This window comes from Scyliorhinus canicula, chromosome 10, assembly GCF_902713615.1.
Source record: "Scyliorhinus canicula chromosome 10, sScyCan1.1, whole genome shotgun sequence".
In the NCBI taxonomy this organism is placed as follows: Eukaryota; Metazoa; Chordata; class Chondrichthyes; order Carcharhiniformes; family Scyliorhinidae; genus Scyliorhinus; species Scyliorhinus canicula.
This window is the reverse complement of record NC_052155.1, coordinates 53087377-53104691: the sequence shown is the minus strand read 5'-3', so window position 1 is coordinate 53104691 and position 17315 is coordinate 53087377. Positions and strand designations below refer to the sequence as shown.

The window sequence follows — 17315 nt, the reverse complement described above, 5'->3', positions numbered from 1 at the left end:
GCCAAATTCCCCACCAACTCGATTTTCAAATTTGCTGATGACACCACCGTCGTGGGTCGGATTTCAAACAATGACGAGACAGAGTACAGGAATGAGATAGAGAATCTGGTAAACTGGTGCGACGACAATAATCTCTCACTCAATGTCAACAAAACAAAGGAGATTGTTATCGACTTCAGGAAGCGTAGTGGAGAACATGCCCCTGTCTACATCAATGGGAACAAAGTAGAAAGGGTCGAGTGCTTCAAGTTTTAGGTGTACAGATCACCAACAGCCTGTTCTGGTCCCCCCCCATGCCAACACTGTAGTTAAGAAAGCCCACCAACAACTACTTTCTCAGAAGACTACGGAAATTTGGCATGTCAGCTAGGACCCTCATCAACTTCTACAGATGCACCATAGAAAGCAGTCTTTCTGGTTGTATCACAGCTTGGTATGGAGCCTGCTCTCCTAAAACCGCAGGAAGCTACAAAAGGTTGTGAATGTAGCCCAGTCCATCACGCAAACCAGCCTCCTATCCGTTGACTCTATCTATAATTGCCTCAGAAAGGCAGCTAGCATAATTAAGGACCCCACGCACCCCGAACACACTCGCTTCCACCTTCTTCCGTCAGGAAAAAGATACCAAAGTTTGAGGTCACGTACAAACCGACTCAAGAACAGCTTCTTCCCTACTGCCATCAGACGTTTGAATGGACCTACCTCATATTAAGTTGATCTTTTCTCTACACCTTGCTATAACTGTAACATTATAGTCTGCAGTCTCTCCTTCCTTCCCTATGTACGGTATGCATTGTTTGTACAGCATGCAAGAAACAATACTTTTCACTGTATACTAGTACATGTGACAATAAATCAAATCAACAAGTACTCATGATAAAGTATTAAATCAGGTCAGAAAAGCAATCAGGCTCTTAAATTATGTCAAAAGAAGACCAGTTGAATTCTTCGGACTCGTTAGCCATTTAGCATCATTACTGGAAGGATTAATAGAACAGCAAAGGACTAATAATAATAATCTTTATTATTGTCACAAGTAGGCTTCCATTAACACTGCAATGAAATTATTGTGAAAGTCCCTAGTCGCCACACTCCGTTAAAGACTGGTTTAACCAGAATTTCTAACAACCTGTCACCCACTTATGCTGAAATCGTTAAGCGTGGAAGACTGATTGCCGACACCTCATGGCACTTGGATGGCGATGATGACCGTGCTGACTCATAGTTATCATAGAATTTACAGTGCAGAAGGAGGCCATTCGGCCCATCGGGTCTGCACCGGCTCTTGGAAAGAGCACCCTACCCAACACTAAGGGCAATTTTGGACACCAAGGACAATTTATCACTGCCAATCCACCTAACCTGCACATCTTTGGACTGTGGGAGGAAACCGGAGCACCCGGAGGAAACCCACGCGCACACTGGGAGAATGTGCAGACTCCGCAGACACTGACCCAAGCCGGGAATCGAACCTGGGACCTTGGAGCTGTGAAGCAATTGTGCTAACCACTATGCTACCGTGCTGCCCTCACTGTGTACCTGAATACGATATGCACATGCAGCAATCTTTTAACTCTTCCTCAATTATACGAGTTCCAAAAATCCATCATATTGTTCTTCAGTCCTGAATTTCCATTAGAATATTTGATCCCAGCGTCGTCCTCATCTTTGTGTTATGCATTGCACTGAGCAAGACTAACACATGCCATTACTAGCTTTATTTTCACCTCTGCAACAGAGAAAGCAGTACAACAAAATGTTTGGATCTTGCAATATACAACGATATGTATATATTGTTAACTCTGGGGATCCTCCCCCAAGTGTGAACTCTTGATTCTGAATATTGGATTTAGCAACTAAGGAACTATGTAGCGTGTTATCATCTTGGGACATTCTAAAATACTTCCCAACCAACAGATATTTTTTGAAATGCACTATCTTGGAGATAATTGCTAATTTATGCATTGCATAGTTCCACAAGGAACACTTCAGATTTTGTTTAGAGAGATCAGTGTCAACCGAAACATCAGGAAAACTCCCTGTTCTAATGTAAGGCATTCTCTATATCTATCTGAAGAAACAATTTGGGTTAATGTCTGATCTAAAGGACATTTTCAGATTCAATACTGTGCTGAAGTGACCACATGTGAACACCAACAACTTGTAGAAACTTTAATGTAATAAAGTGTCCCAAGGTGCATCACTGGAACCGTATAAACCAAAATATGACACCAAGCCACGCAAGATATTATGACCAAAAGCTTGGTGTAAGAGTTAGGATTTCAAGAAGAAACGTGAGGTGGAGAGGTTTTGCGATGCCATTGCTTCAGGCCTAGGCAGCTGAAGATGTGGTCAACAATTTTTTAAAAATAAATAAATTTAGAGTGCCCAATTCATTTTTCCAATTAAGGGGCAATTTAGTGTGGCCAACCCACCTACCCTGCACATCTTTGGGTTGTGGGGGCGAAACCCACACAAACACGGGGAGAATGTGCAAACTCCACACAGACAGTACCCAGGACCGGGAGCGAACCTGGGACCGTGGCGCTGTGAGACTGCAGTGCTAACCACTGCACTACAGTGCTGCCCGAGATGTGGTCAACAATGGTTTTTGTTTATAAACATTTTATTGAGGTATTTATGGTTTTATAACAACAGTGTACATGCAAATATAAACATGGTGGAAAAGCTGTCTTCCTCGCTCACAGGTCGCACCTTTTCTAACACCCTACTCTAAACTAAACTAAACCCCCCCCCCCCCCCCCCCCCCCCCTTCTGCTGACGGTTAATTTTTCCCAAAGAAGTTGAGGAATGGCTGCCACCTCCGGACAAACCCTAACATTGACCTTCTCAAGGCCAGCTTGCTTTTCTCCAGATAGAGAGAGCTAGTCATGTCAGTTAGCCAGGCTTCTGACTTCGGGGGCTTGAGTCTCTCCAAGCTAATAATATCCGTCTCCGGGCTACCAGGGAGGCAAAGGCCAGAACGTCTGCCTCTTTCTCCTCCTGGATTCCCAGGTCTTCCGACACTCCAAAAATCGCCACCACGGGACTCTGTGCCGCCCTTGTTTTTAGCACCTTGGACATGACATATACAAACCCCTGCCAGAATCCCGTAAGCCTGGGCATGCCCAGAACATATGGACATGATTCGCTGGTGCTCCGCACACCATACGCACCTATCTTCTACCTTAAAGAACCTGCTCATCCAGCCCACTGTCATGTGAGCCCGGTGAAAGACTTTAAACTATCAGGCTGAGCCTGGCAAATGTGGACGCGTTGACTCTGCTCTATGCGTCTGCCCAGAGAACATCCTCTCTCTCTCCTCCTAGCTCCTCTTCCCATGTGTTTCAGCTCCCCAGTCTGCATTTCCTCTGACCCCCATGAGTTCCTTGTCAATGTCCGGCACCCTCCTTTCTCCCACCCACATTCTGGAAACTACCCTGTCCTGTATCCCCCTTGGTGGTAGGAGCAGGACTGTTGAGACCTGCCTGCGTAGGAAGTCCCGCGCCTTCAGGTACCTAAATTCATTCCCTCCCATCAATTCAAATTTTTCCTCCAACTGCCTCAGGCTGGGAAAGCTCCCCTCTATAAACATATCTCCCATCCTCAATCCCTGCTCTCTGCCATTCCCAGAACCCTCCATGTAGCCTCCCCGGGGCAAACCGGTGATTATTGCAGGTTGGAGACCAGTCCGATGCTCCCACATGTCTCTTCTGTTGCCCCTAGACTCGTAGGGCTGCCACCCCCATGGGGCTGGTGGAGCACTGTGCCAGCAGGAACGGCAGAGGCGCCATTACCAATGCCCCCAAACTAGTGCCCTGCATGATGCCGCCTCTACTCGCTCCCACATCGGGACACCCCCCCCAACTTCCTAACCATGGCGATATTTGACGCCCAATAATAATTACTAAAGTTCGGCAGCGCCAGCCCGCTCTCACCCCGGCTGCGCTCCAGCATCCCCTTTTTTTACTCGCGGGGTCTTACCCGCCCATACAAGGCCAGAGATCACCTTGTTGACCCGTTTAAAAAAGGACCATGGAATAAAGATGGGGTGACACTGAAACACAAACAGGCATCTCGGGAGGACCGTCATTTTCATTGTCTGTACCCTCCCAGTCAATTACAACGGGAGCACGTCCCACCTTCGGAAATCTTCCTTTATTTGGTCTACTGTCGGGCCAGATTTAACTAGTGTAGACGTTCCCATTCCCGCGCCACTTGGATGTCGAGGTACTGAAAGCTTCCCCGTACCACTCTTCCCCCGATCACCTCTCCTGTCCCCTTGCCTGGATCGCGAACATTTCAGTCTTCTCCTTGCGCATGTTCAATTTATAACCCGAAAACTGGCCAAATTCCCCCAGAATCCTCATCATTCCTTCCATCCCTTCTTGTGGGTCCGAAACATATAGGAGCAGGTCGTCAGCTTATAGCGAGACTCTGTGTTCCACCCCCTCTTGTACCAGGCCCTTGAGTCTCTCAACGCCAGTGGCTCTATGGCCAGCACAAACAGCAGTGGGATGAGGGGGCATCCCTGCCTCGTCCCCTGGTGCAGCCGAAAATAGCCCGATGTCAACCTGTTCGTCCGTACACTCGCCACGGGAGCCTGATACAGCAGTCTGACCCAGTCGATGAAGCCCCGTCCAAATCCAAACTGCCCCAGTACCTCCCACAGCTAATCCCATTTCACCCGATCAAATGCCTTCTCTGCATCCATTGCGACCACTACCTCCACGTCCCTACCTTCTGGGGGCACCATAATCACATTTAGCAACCTTCTTACGTTGGCAGCCAACTGCCTACCCTTAACAAATCCCATCTGGTCCTCCCCAATCACGTCCGTGGTCAACAATGGTTAACTAATTAAAATTGATGATGCTCAAGAGGCCAGAATTAGAAGAACATAGATATTGGGGCTGGTGCCGATCACAGAGATAGGGAGGGATGCGGTCATGCAGCAATTTAAAAACGAGGATGATCATTTTTAAATCACGATATTGTTAGACTGGGAGCCAAAGTATGAATCATAGAATTTACAGGGCAGAAGGAGGCCATTCGGCCCATCGAGTCTGCACCGGCTCCTGGAAAGAGCACCCTACCCAAGGTCAGCACCTCCACCCTATCCCCATAACCCAGTAACCCCGCCCAACACTAAGGGCAATTTTGGACACTGAGGGCAATTTATCATGGCCAATTCACCTAACCTGAACATCTTTGGACTGTGGGAGGAAACCGGAGCACCCGGAGGAAACCCACGCGCACACGGGGAGGATGTGCAGACTCCGCACATACAGTGACCCAAGCCGGAATCGAACCAAGTAGGGCAGTGAGCATAGGGGTAATCGGTGAGCTGGACTTGGTGAAAATTAAGAAAGCAGTTTTTTTTTTTAATAAATGTTTTTTATTGAGTTTTCATATTTTATATATGACAAATTACAAATTATTAGAGAGAAAAAAAAAAGAAAACACAAAAATTTAGCATGAATATTTACAGGTAAGCATCTTCATAACAACAATTGTGGCCGCCCCCTTTAGCCAGCATACATATTTTACATTCCCCAATATGGCCGAGGCACATGTTTATAGGCATTTATTTATAGTTTGGTTTTGGGCCTTGGCTTGCCAGCAAACCCCCATAACGAGCCCGTAACCCCCCCCCCCCCCCCCCCCCCCCCCGGCTACCCTCCCCCGATTCCCGTCCATTTTCCCCTGATTCTTGGCCACCCGACTATTCTTCTTCCTCTTGTACGTTGGCCACAAACAGGTCCCGGAACAGTTGCATGAATGGCTCCCACGTTCTGTGGAAGCCGTCGTCCGACCCTCGGATGGCGAATTTGATTTTCTCCATTTGGAGAGATTCCGAGAGGTCGGACAGCCAGTCTGCAGCTCTGGGCGGTGCTGCTGACCGCCAGCCAAACAGGATTCTACGGCGGGCCATCAGGGAGGCAAAGGCAAGGGCGTCCGCCCCCCTCCCCAGGAATAGATCTGGCTGGTCTGAAACCCCGAAGACCGCCACTATCGGGCATGGCTCCACCCTCACCCCCACCACTTTGGACATAGCCTCGAAGAAGGCAGTCCAGTACTCCACAAGTCTGGGGCAAGACCAGAACATGTGGGCGTGGTTGGCCGGGCCTCTTTGGCACCGCTCGCATCTGTCCTCCACCTCCGGGAAGAACCTACTCATACGGTTTCTCGTTAAGTGGGCTCTATGTACCACTTTTAGTTGCGTCAGGCTGAGCCTTGCGCACGTGGAGGTGGAGTTGACCCTATGCAGTGCTTCGCTCCAGAGTCCCCACCCTATCTCCATCCCCAGGTCGTCCTCCCATTTCCTTCTTGTTGCGTCCAGTACGGTGTCGTCCCTATCTACCAGTCGGCCATACATGTCACTACAGTTCCCTTTCTCTAGGATACTTGCGTCCAGTAGGTCTTCCAGTAGTGTCTGTCGTGGCGGTTGTGGGTACGTCCTTGTCTCCTTTCGTAGGAAGTTTTTGAGCTGCAGGTACCGTAGCTCGTTCCCCCCAGCTAGCTGAAATTTCTCTGTCAGTTCGTCCAGTGTTGCGATCCTGTCGTCCGTGTATAGGTCCCTGACTGTCAGTGTCCCCCCGTCCTGTCTCCACCTTTTGAAGGTGGCGTCAGTCAGTGCTGGTTTGAACCTATGGTTGTTGCAGATGGGAGCCTTGTCCGACATTTTGTACAGGCCAAATTGCTGCCGCAGTTGGTTCCAGAATTGGAGGGTGGCTGTCACCACTGGGCTGGTGGAGTGTTTTTTGGGTGGGGATGGGAGTGCTGCCGTGGCGAGGGCCCGGAGGGAGGTTCCCATGCAGGAGGCCTCCTCCGCACGCACCCACTCGGCTTCTGGCTCCTGGATCCATCCCCTTACTCGCTCAGCTGTTGCCGCCCAGTGGAAGAAAGCAGCTTTTGAAAGTTTACTGAGGGTCGAATGTGGATTGCATTGAAATAGTCAAATATACAGTTACCAACGGTTTAAATAAAGGTTTCTATCGCAGACTGGTGGAGAGAGGGGAAAATTTGGCGATAAGGAAGTGGAAATAGGCAGTTTTACTGATGGTGCTAATATGAGGATGGAAGGTTTAGTCTTCCCAGGATTAATTGAAGGAAATTTCAGCTCCTCAGTACTGTCGGATAAGCATTAGGATAATTTAGCAACAGTAGAGTAGTCGAGAATGGTGCTTGTGAGGCAGAGCTGTGTGTCATTAGCATACAAATGAAAACTAACATTGTGCTTTAGAAAAATGTGACCAAGGGAAATAAAAATACTTGCCTGGCTGTAAAAGCTATTTTGGATGCCATGAGATTGAAAAATATCACTATGTAAATGAATGTTCACGTTTCTTTTAAGCATGCTTGCCAACCTGCTGATATTAGCTGCGCCTGGTGTGCTGAGTTTATGGTCTTCTATGCATCCTTCCCCCTTTGAAACAGATTTCAGAGCTCTATCTATTGATCTAATCTGAAAAAACAATTGTCGTGTGTTTTATTTTGGATTTCCAGCATTGAGAATGATTAATTTCTAAAGAAGCAGAATGTTAAGGTTAATCGTTTTTATTCTGGCTTACTTTTGCAGTCTGCACGAAGGAAAAGAGGTGAAAGTTCATTTGATATAAACAACATTGTGATCCCCATGTCCATGGCTGCAGCTGCTCGAGTGGAGAAACTTCAATACAAGGAGATTCTAACACCAAGGTAACGCAGTGAAGAGTCACTGGGATTTCACTCAACTGAAATAGTGTTGAAGCACAGTCTAGAAATTATTTTATAAGGGAATTAAATAGCTGTTTGAAAGTAGAGGGTTGCGCAAGACAGTGGAGAACAATGTCAGCGACTCGATGAACCAAGTAGTTTCTTTCTGTAATGTAACATAGCAAGATTCTCAGAGTGCCACCCGCTGCAGTTTCTGCCCATTTTTACAAGAAGCCTTCTGTCCTCCAGATAGAGATTCAGGCAGTACATTTTACAAAGTGGTGCCCCTAGACATTCCTTCCACCTGGACACCATAAGAGTCCTCCTTATTACATTGGTGTAACGACATTTCTGTCTCCTCCATCAGCCCTTCTGATGAGTTCACTGAACAGAACATTATGGTTCAATTTTTGTTTTCTAGTCATGTGCAGATTTCTCTGTTCCTGCACCCCATTTAGAATTGTACCCTTTCAGATTTGTTGCCTCTTATTATTCCTCCCATCATGTCTCACTTTGCACTTTTCTGTATTTAAATTTTATTGGCCACATCTCAGCCCATTCCATCGGCCTATGTCCTCTTAAAGTGGATCTTTATCCTCCTCGCACATTTAACCAAACTTCCAAGTTTTGTGCCCTCTGCAAATTTTGAAATTGTGCCCAATACAGCCAAATCAAAGTCTTATGCATATCAAGAGAACAGGAGTTCCAATACTGATTGGGGAAAATCACGGTGTACCTTTCTCCAGTCCGAAAACAATCGTTCATTGCTAGTCTATTTCCTGTTACTAAGACAACTTCATATCTATGTTGCCATTGTCCTTTTTATTTCATGGGCTTCAACATTGTTGACAAGCATATTATGTGGCACTTTTTGGAAGTCTATGCAGCAAAACAACTACATAACTCCCGATGTTACCTCATCAAAAAACTCAATCAAGTTGGCTAAATATGTTGCCGTAACATTCTGGCTTTCCTTAATTAATCTCCGCTTGCCTAGTTTTGTCCTGCATTATTGTTTCTGAGAGCTTCAAAACCATTGAGGTAATATGGTTAGCTTGTGGTTGCTGATCTTACCTTTGCATTTTTTATGATGTGAGCATGTAACATTTGCAATTTTCCAATCCTCTAGCACCATCTTGTTTTAAGGGCGATTGGAAGATTGTGGCCAGTGCACCCATAATTTCCATACTTCCTCTGCCATTGTCCTCAGATGCATCACATCCAGTTCTATTGACTTATCAACTTTTAAGTAAAGCCAACATTTCCAGTAACTCCTCTGTCAAGTTTTAGCCCATTTATGGGCGGAACGGTGACACAGTGCTTAGCACTGCTACCTCGCTGCACCGAGGACCTGGGTTCGATCCTGGCCCCGGTCACTGTCCATGTGGAGTTTGCACGTTCGCCCTGTGTCTGCGTGGGTCTCACTCCCATAACCCAAGGATTTGCAGGATAGGTGGATTGGCCACACTAAATTGCCTCTTATTTGGAAACAAAATGAATTGGGTAGTTTAAATTTGTTTTTTAAAAAGTTTTAGCCCATTTGGTATCTCGGCCACCTCCTTTCACTATGACTTGGGCAGCATTTTCTTGCTTGCTAAAGACTGATACAAAGTGCTGATTTTATACGAGATCCATGCCCTCTGCCGTCTTGCATAAATCTCCTTTTTGGTTCCTGATTAGCCCCATCTCTCTTATTACTATCCTTTTGTTACTTATCTGCCTGTAGAAGGCTTGTGTGTTCCGTTTCATGTTGGCCTGCAGTGTCTTCCATTCTCTTTGCTCCTCTTCAGGCTATTCACCCCCTCAGAATGTTCTCCCAATTGCTTTGTGACATCCTTGATCCTGGCATCAGGAAGATATCGTCAAATTCTGGAATCACGTCTGCAACTGCAGAAACAACCTGTTTCTTCAGCTATTCAATTTTCTATCACTATGGTTTTCTCTATGTTCCTCCCTTCCCACAGTACAACTGAGCTATGCATGAAGCTGTGAACCAAGCACTACCTGCAGAGGAACTGCCACCCTTGTCAATAATCAGAACTGAATAACAAGTTGAAAAGCGAGATGCTTGCAGGGCTCCCCTACAGTACCTGCCTGGTGGTCGTTGACTGTCTGCTAGTAATCCATGCCACGCCTGCCTGCTGGGGAGTCCTGAATAGCAGGCAGATCACCTTCTGAAATGTGCTATCCACACTCTCAGCTTTACATATGCATTTCAGTGACCCCAATTATATCTCTGGTTGCAAAATCCTCCAGCTGATTGTGTCCTGGACATATTGTCCAAGACACACATGTCCTGGAGCTCCCGCATGGAACTGGGTGTGTATTGCTCAGGAATTAGGTGCCCTGTCATGTGTCCTGTTTATTACTTACCAGAAGTAAACTTTTTTTTAAAAACACAACTTCTGGAGGGGACAAAATATACAAAGCTGCTCCTGCTTCCTCCTCTGCACAGAATTCCCATTTTTACCAAATTCATGACTTGCACTTTATTAGCACTGCACTCGTTTCTGCAGTCAAGCGGTGCAGAAAAAATCTGTTATATTGTCAAGACACTCACTCAAGTTGCAACTTCTCCCAGCTTCCTGCTCTCAAATATTAACACTTATTGAGACAACCACTTGCAGCTGATTGACAGTTAACTTGCATTGACATGCAGCTTCTGTTAACTGGGTAGTTTAATCAGCTAACATTTTTACATACAGTCAAAAACATTGAAGAAAAGGCCCATCAGGTCTGCGCCAGTCAAAAACAACCACCCAACTATTCTAATCCCATTTCTAAGCACTTGGCATATAGCCTTGAACGCCTTGGGATCGCAAGTGCACATCCAAATACTTCTTAAATGATATGAGGGTCTCTGCCTCCACCACCCTTTCAGGCAGCGAGGTCCACACTCTCATCACTGCCTGGGTAGAATTGTTTTTCCTCACATCCCCTCTAAACCTTCTGCCTCTTACCTTAAATCTACGCCCCCAGTCATTGATCCTTCCATCAAGAGAAAATGATTCTTCCTGTCTACTCTATCTATGTCCCTCATAATTTTATACATCTGAATAAAGCCCCCCCCCCCCCCCCCCCACCTTCAGTCTCTGCTCCAAGGAAAAAAATCCAAATCTATCCAATCTCTCCATATCTAAAACTCTCCAGTCCAGGCAACATCCTGCTGGTAAATCAGGCGGCACAGTGGTTAGCCATGCTACTTCACAGAACAGAGGACCCTGGTTCGATCCGGCCCTGGGTCACTGTCTGTGTGGAGTTTGTACATTTTCGATGTGTTTGCGTTGGTCTCACCTGTACAACCTAAAGATCTGCAGAGTAGGTGGATTGGCAATGTTATATTGCCCCTTAATTGAAAAAGAAATTAATTGGGCACTTTAAATTCAAAAGAAAAAAAGCACCCTGGTCAATCTCTTCTGGACCCTTTCCAGTACTATCACATCCCTCCTGTTTTGTAAATTCCAGATCACAATACTCTAGCTGTGGCCTAACCAACGTTTTGTACAGTCCCAGCAAAACGTCTCTGCTCTTAAACTCTATGCCTCGGCTAATAAAGGCAAGTATACCATATACCTTCTTTAAAAAAAAAAATTTTTAAATTTAGAGTACCCAATTATTTCTTTTCCAATTAAAGGGCAATTTTGAGTGTCCAATCCACCTAACCAGCACATCTTTGGGTTGTGGGGGTGAAACCCAAACAGACATGCTACTTCACAGAACAGAGGACCCTGGGCCTCACGGTAGCATGGTGGTTAGCATCAATGCATCACAGCTCCAGGGTCCCAGGTTCGATTCCCGGCTGGGTCACTGTCTGTGTGGAGTCTGCACATCCTCCCCGTGTGTGCGTGGGTTTCCTCCGGGTGCTCCGGTTTCCTCCCACAGTCCAAAGATGTGCGGGTTAGGTGGATTGGCCATGCTAAATTGCCCGTAGTGTAAGGTTAATGGGGGGATTGTTGGGTTACGGGTTACGTGGGTTTAAGTAGGGTGATCATTGCTCGGCACAACATCGAGGGCCGAAGGGCCTGTTCTGTGCTGTACTGTTCTATGTTAAGACACGGGGAGAATGTGCAAACTCCACATGGATTCAAACCCGGGTCCTCAGCGCTGTAGTCCCAGTGCTAACCACTGCGCCGCCGTATCTACCATATGCTTTCTTATCCACCTGCTCTGGTACCCTAAGGGACAGGGTGTGCATGCATTTACAGCGTTTCAAACTTTAAGTCAAATGATAAATGTTCAAGTGAATTTACCCTTCTACACAGAATTCCCACTTGCATCAAATGCCTGACTTTAGCACTCTGTTAACAATGGACTCAGTTGTGTGAACAATCTACGCTTCCTACTCTCTCAGCTCTGTATTCAGAAGGTTGCAGCCAATTACAGGGACGGTCGCATGGTGTAACGGCCGTGGCCTAGTAATCCAGAAGGCCAGATTAATGTTCTGGATAGAAGAGTTCCACAGCTGGTGCAATTCAGATTCAATTAATTAATTCATCTGGAATTTTAAAATGGCTACCATTAAACTGCTGGAGTGTCATAAGAACCAATCTGCATTTCTTACCTGGCCTCAACTGGATATGGCTCCTGACCTTGAGCTTGGCATGCCAATCAGTTGTATCATACCACAAAAGAAAAGTGGAGATAAAAAAGAAAACCAGACAGACCAGTCTGTCTAAAGGACACTAGTGAACCAGATGTGTTTTTGCGGCTATTGATGCAGTTTGATGGTCAGCAGCTTTGAATCCCAGATATTAGTTTTAGCCTCTGAATTACTGGTCAATGACATTGGCACTACAATACAGTCTCCCCCAGCTCCAAACTGAGCATATGAGAAACTCACCAGCCAACTTCCCAGAATCTGTCCACCATCTACCAGGCACAAGTCAGCAATGTGATGAAATGCTCTTCACTTGCTAGGATGAGTGCAGCTGCAACGACACATCCAGGACAAAGCAGCCCATTTGATCATCATCATAGAACAGTCACTTCCTTCACTGGTGCTCAGTGGCAGCAATATGTACCATATACAAGTATAAGTCGCCAGGTCCCCTTTGGCGACACCTTCCAAACCTCTGACCTCTATAACCTAGAGGGAAAAGTGCAGCATAGGAGCATCACTTCCTGCAAGTTTTTAAAAATAAATTTAGAATACCCAATTTTTTTTTCCAATTAAGAAGCAATTTAGTGTGGTCAACCCACCAATCCTGCACATCTTTAGGTTGTGGGGCTGAGACTCACACAGGCCCGGGGAGAATTTGCAAACTTCACATGGACAATGAACCGGGGCCGAGATAAAACACGGGTCCTCGGCGCCGTGAGGCAGCAGTGCTAACCACTGCACCACCATGCTGCTCCCCACTCTCCAAGTTGCACATCATCCTGACTTACAACTATAATGCATTCCTTCACAGTCACTGGGGCAAAAACATTTATGACAACACTGGGTATATCTGTACCTCATGGACTGCAAGGGTTCAAGAAGGCAATTCACCACCACCTCGGTATTTCGGAAAGGATAACAAATCCTGATCTAGTCAGCAACATTCGCATCCCACAAACAAAACAAAATGTGTACACAGCAGGAACTCACAAGCAGCAGTGAAATGAATGCCTAATGTTGAGATAAATTCTGAAAGATGTGATGAGATACCTGTTAGATAGTTAGAAGCATGACTTCAAACGAGTACCGTATAATTATCTCCCATTTCTCCCTGACAGCTGGCGAGTTGCAGATGTTGAACAGTCAAAGCTGCAGCATTGCAAGTTAGAGGATGACCAGGTAATTTAATACGACAAATCTACTGGAATTCTTTGAAGATGTAACTAGTAGCGGTGACCAGAGAGAACCCATGGGCAGGGTTTATTCAGACTTTCAGAAGGCTTTTGTCAAGGTCTCACATAGCAGATTACTATGTGAAGTTAAGGCGCAAGGGATTGTAGGTGTAGTGCCTTGAGATGGATGGAAAGCTGTTTAGCAGATAGGAAGCAGAGTTGGAATCAATGGGTCCTTTTCCGATTGGCAGGCAATGACAAGTGGGGTACCACAGGGATATGTGCTGGGCCCCAACTGTTCACATTATATATTAATAATTTGGATGGAGAACTAAATGTATTTTCTCCAAATTTACAGATGATACAAAGTTGGTGGGAGGGTGAGCTGTGAGGAGGATGCAGATTTGGACAGGCTGAGTGAGTGGGCATATGCAGTATAATGTGGATAAATGCGAGTTATCTGCTTCGGTAGTAAAAATAGGAAAGCAGATTATTATTTGAATAGTTTAAATTGAGAGAGGTGGAGACTCAGCAATATCTTGGTGTCCTTGTGCATCAGTTGCTAAAAGTAGACACGTGGGTACAGCAGGTAGTCAAGAAGACAAATGGTGTGTTGGCCATCATAATTTGAGTAATAATCTTTATTGGTGCCACAAGTAGGCTTACATTAACACTGTAATGAAGTTACTATGAAAATCCCACACTACAGCGCCTTTTCGGGTACAGTGAAGGAGAATTCAGAATGTCCAATTTACCTAACAAGCACGTCTTTCAGAACTTGTGGGAGGAAACCATGGCACCGGAGGAAACCCACCCAGACATGGGGAGAACGTGCAGGCTCCACACAGACAGCAATCCAAGTGGGAATTGAACCCAGGACCTTGGTGCTGTGAAGCAACAGTGCTAATCACTGTGCTACCATGCCAACCAGTATATGAATTGAGATGTTTTACTGCAATTGTATAGGGCGTTGGTGAGGCCACACCATGAGTACTGTGTGTAGTTTTAATGTCGTTAATTGAGGAAGGAAGTTCTTGTGAAAGCTTGAGTGAGGTTTACCAGGCTGAATCCTGGGGTGACAGGAATGTCAAATGAGGAGAGACTGAATTGTTATAATCATTGGAGTTTAGAAGAATGAGAGGGGATGCCCTAGAAACTTATAAAATTCTAACTGGATTAGACTGGATAAATTCAGAAAGAATGTTCCCGATGGTGGGGGAGTCCTGAACTAGGGGTCATAGTTTGAGGATACCACAGAGTAGAATTCTGGTGACGGCGGGCGGGAGGCAGCCGCACAATGGAGAGCTCCCGTTCGGGAATGGCATTTTCGGGGCTTTAAGCCCGGTCCCAGGGTCCACGGAGGCGGCAAAAGCAGGGAGAAGGCACAGAGGAGGCATAGTGAAGGCGCAGTAGAGGAAAATGTCGAGGGTGAGCAAAAACACTGCCGTTTAAAAAAAAAAACAGCTGAAGGTCCGTCGGGAAGTGGAAAGGTCGCTGCGGGGTCACCAAGGAAAATGGAGGCTGGAGCACCAGGGGAGGCCGCATTGCTTAAGGCTGAAGAAATGACTATGGTAATGGCTGCAGAATTCAAAAGGCAGTTTACAAAATGTATGGAGACAACGAAGAAGGAGATGAGGGAGGTTTTGAGTGTGCGCTGGTGGAGGAGGCGATTTCCCCGGTGACGACGACGACAGTGGCGGAGGTGCGGGAGCAACGGGAGGCGCTGAAGGAAGTGGAGGCGACATTATTGCAGCACGGTGATCAACTTACCTCGATGGGGAAGGAGATGCGGAAGGTGATGGAGATTAACAAGGACCTGCGAGGCAAAATGGAAGACCTGGAAAACAGATCCAGGCGACAGAATTTGAGGATTGTGGGGCTGCCCGAAGGAGTTGAAGGACTGAGGCCAATTGAGTATTTTGCCACGATGCTGGCCGAAACTATTGGGGGAAGGGGAGGATCACTCCTGATATGAACTGGATCGGGCTCATTGGTCGTGGAGACCTGTACCAAAGGTGAGTGAGCCGCTAAGGGTAGTGACTCTGTGCTTCCGTAGGTACAGTGTGAAGGAGAAGGTCCTGTGCTGGGCCAAGCAGAAGCGGGTGGTGCAGTGGGCTGGGACAGGTATACGTGTATACCAGGACTTTACAGTGGAGCTGGCGAGGAGGCGGGCTGCTTTCAACCGGGTGAATAGGGCACTGTACATTAGCAAGGTGCAGTGCGGCATTGTATATCCAGCGAAGCTGAGGGTGACTTACAAGCTCAAGGACTTTTATTTTGGAACGGCGGAAGCAGTGGAGGAGTTTGCGAAGGCAGAAGGACTGTGTCAGAACTGAGAAATTGAGAAATGGCCATGTGCCGATGTAACCTCATGACTGTATTTTCTTCTTTTTTGTTTCACTGCGTGCGGGTGTATGGGCTAAAGGAGCCAATGTTGTATATATTTGGACAAGGGAAGTGATGGGACTTTCACTCCAAATGAGGGCTCTTTTAGGTGGATATGCGGGGTTTGTGTGGTAAAAGGGGATTTCTGGGCTTTCCTAGGCAAGGGGGACAGGGACCCGAGTGGGGACCTCCACGCTGGTCGGTTTAAGCCGGCCAGTGAACGGGAGTGAGGTGGGGGAAGGGGCTGCGGCCATCGGAGCCTGGCAGAACAGGGTCCGAGTGGTCTAGCCGGGGTGGAAGGTTGGGAGGAGGAGTTTTACAAGAGGCAGTGGACGGGAGGAGTTGGAGAGGGGGTGGTGGTGTTTACAACTCTTGGGTATCATGTATGGTACTCTTTCAGAGGTTGGATGGCATGGAGTGTAAAGGGGGGGGGGGGGGGGGAGGGGAGGGGAGTTGACTCTATCGGTTAATGGTGACCATGGGCGGTCCCGGACTCCTTTTTCTTTTTCTCCTGTTTTTTGTTTCCACCGTGGGAGGGTTTGTTTTATTGAATGCATATATTGACAGGTGGGGCGTTGTTTGGGGTGGTGGGAGGATGGGATCGTTGTTATTGTTAAGGGGATTGATTTTGTATTTGTTACCGTTACTGTCTGTGGGTGGGGTGTCAATTTTGAAGGAAAATGTGAAAATGGAGAATAAAAACATTTTTAAAAAGAGGATACCACAGAGTAGTTAAAGCCCAAACGTTGTGTGATTTCAAAAAGGAATTATATATAGTACTTGGGGTTAAAGGAATATGGGCGGAAGGTGGGATCAGGATATCGAATTTGATGGGTCACTCATGATCATAAAGAATGGTGGAGCAAGCTTGAAGAGCTGAATGGCCTACTGCTATTTTCTATGTATGTTTCTATGTATGTATGTATCAGAGGTTTTAAGACATCCATGGAGATTTATGAATCAGTTTTATTTTACTGACTTTCTTTAAACTCTTCAATTGTCTATTCTTGAATACATAGTATGAAGATATGTCTGATGAAGCTTTCCTTAACCGCCATTCCAAGTGTGAGGAAATGGAGCGTTCTAGATGGTGCTTGTGGTCTTCGTCCAGCTCAGCCAGGAGGGGAAGCAGGTAAATGTGACGTTGGAGATTCCTGTTTCAAATCCACAAATTAATTTGGATTGCACTATCATGGTACACAAGCATGTTGGAGTAGATATGATGGCCTGTAACCTAAGAAGTTAAAAGAAGTGGCTGTAGGGATAATGGATGCATTGGCTATAGTCTTCCTGAACTCCCTAATTCTGGAAAGGTCCCAGCAGATTGGAAAACCACAAATGTAAGAAAGTAGCAAAAGTATAAACTATTTATTCTTGAATTAAGAACATAAGAACTAGGAGCAGGAGTAGGCCATCTGGCCCCTCGAGCCTGCTCCACCATTCAATGAGATCATGGCTGA

The 17315-nt window shown here is 46.5% G+C and overlaps 1 protein-coding gene across 3 annotated transcripts in view; it reads left to right on the top strand.

Annotated features, from left to right (window-relative positions):
- Positions 1-17315, top strand: part of LOC119972369 (KAT8 regulatory NSL complex subunit 1-like) — a 341283-nt gene that overhangs the window by 313472 nt on the left and 10496 nt on the right. For all 3 annotated transcript variants that reach the window (XM_038808945.1, XM_038808944.1, XM_038808943.1), the window contains 3 exons: positions 7583-7701; positions 13417-13477; positions 16875-16987. In XM_038808945.1, the coding sequence (XP_038664873.1) occupies positions 7583-7701; positions 13417-13477; positions 16875-16987 (293 nt within the window). The remainder of the gene's footprint in view (positions 1-7582; positions 7702-13416; positions 13478-16874; positions 16988-17315) is intronic.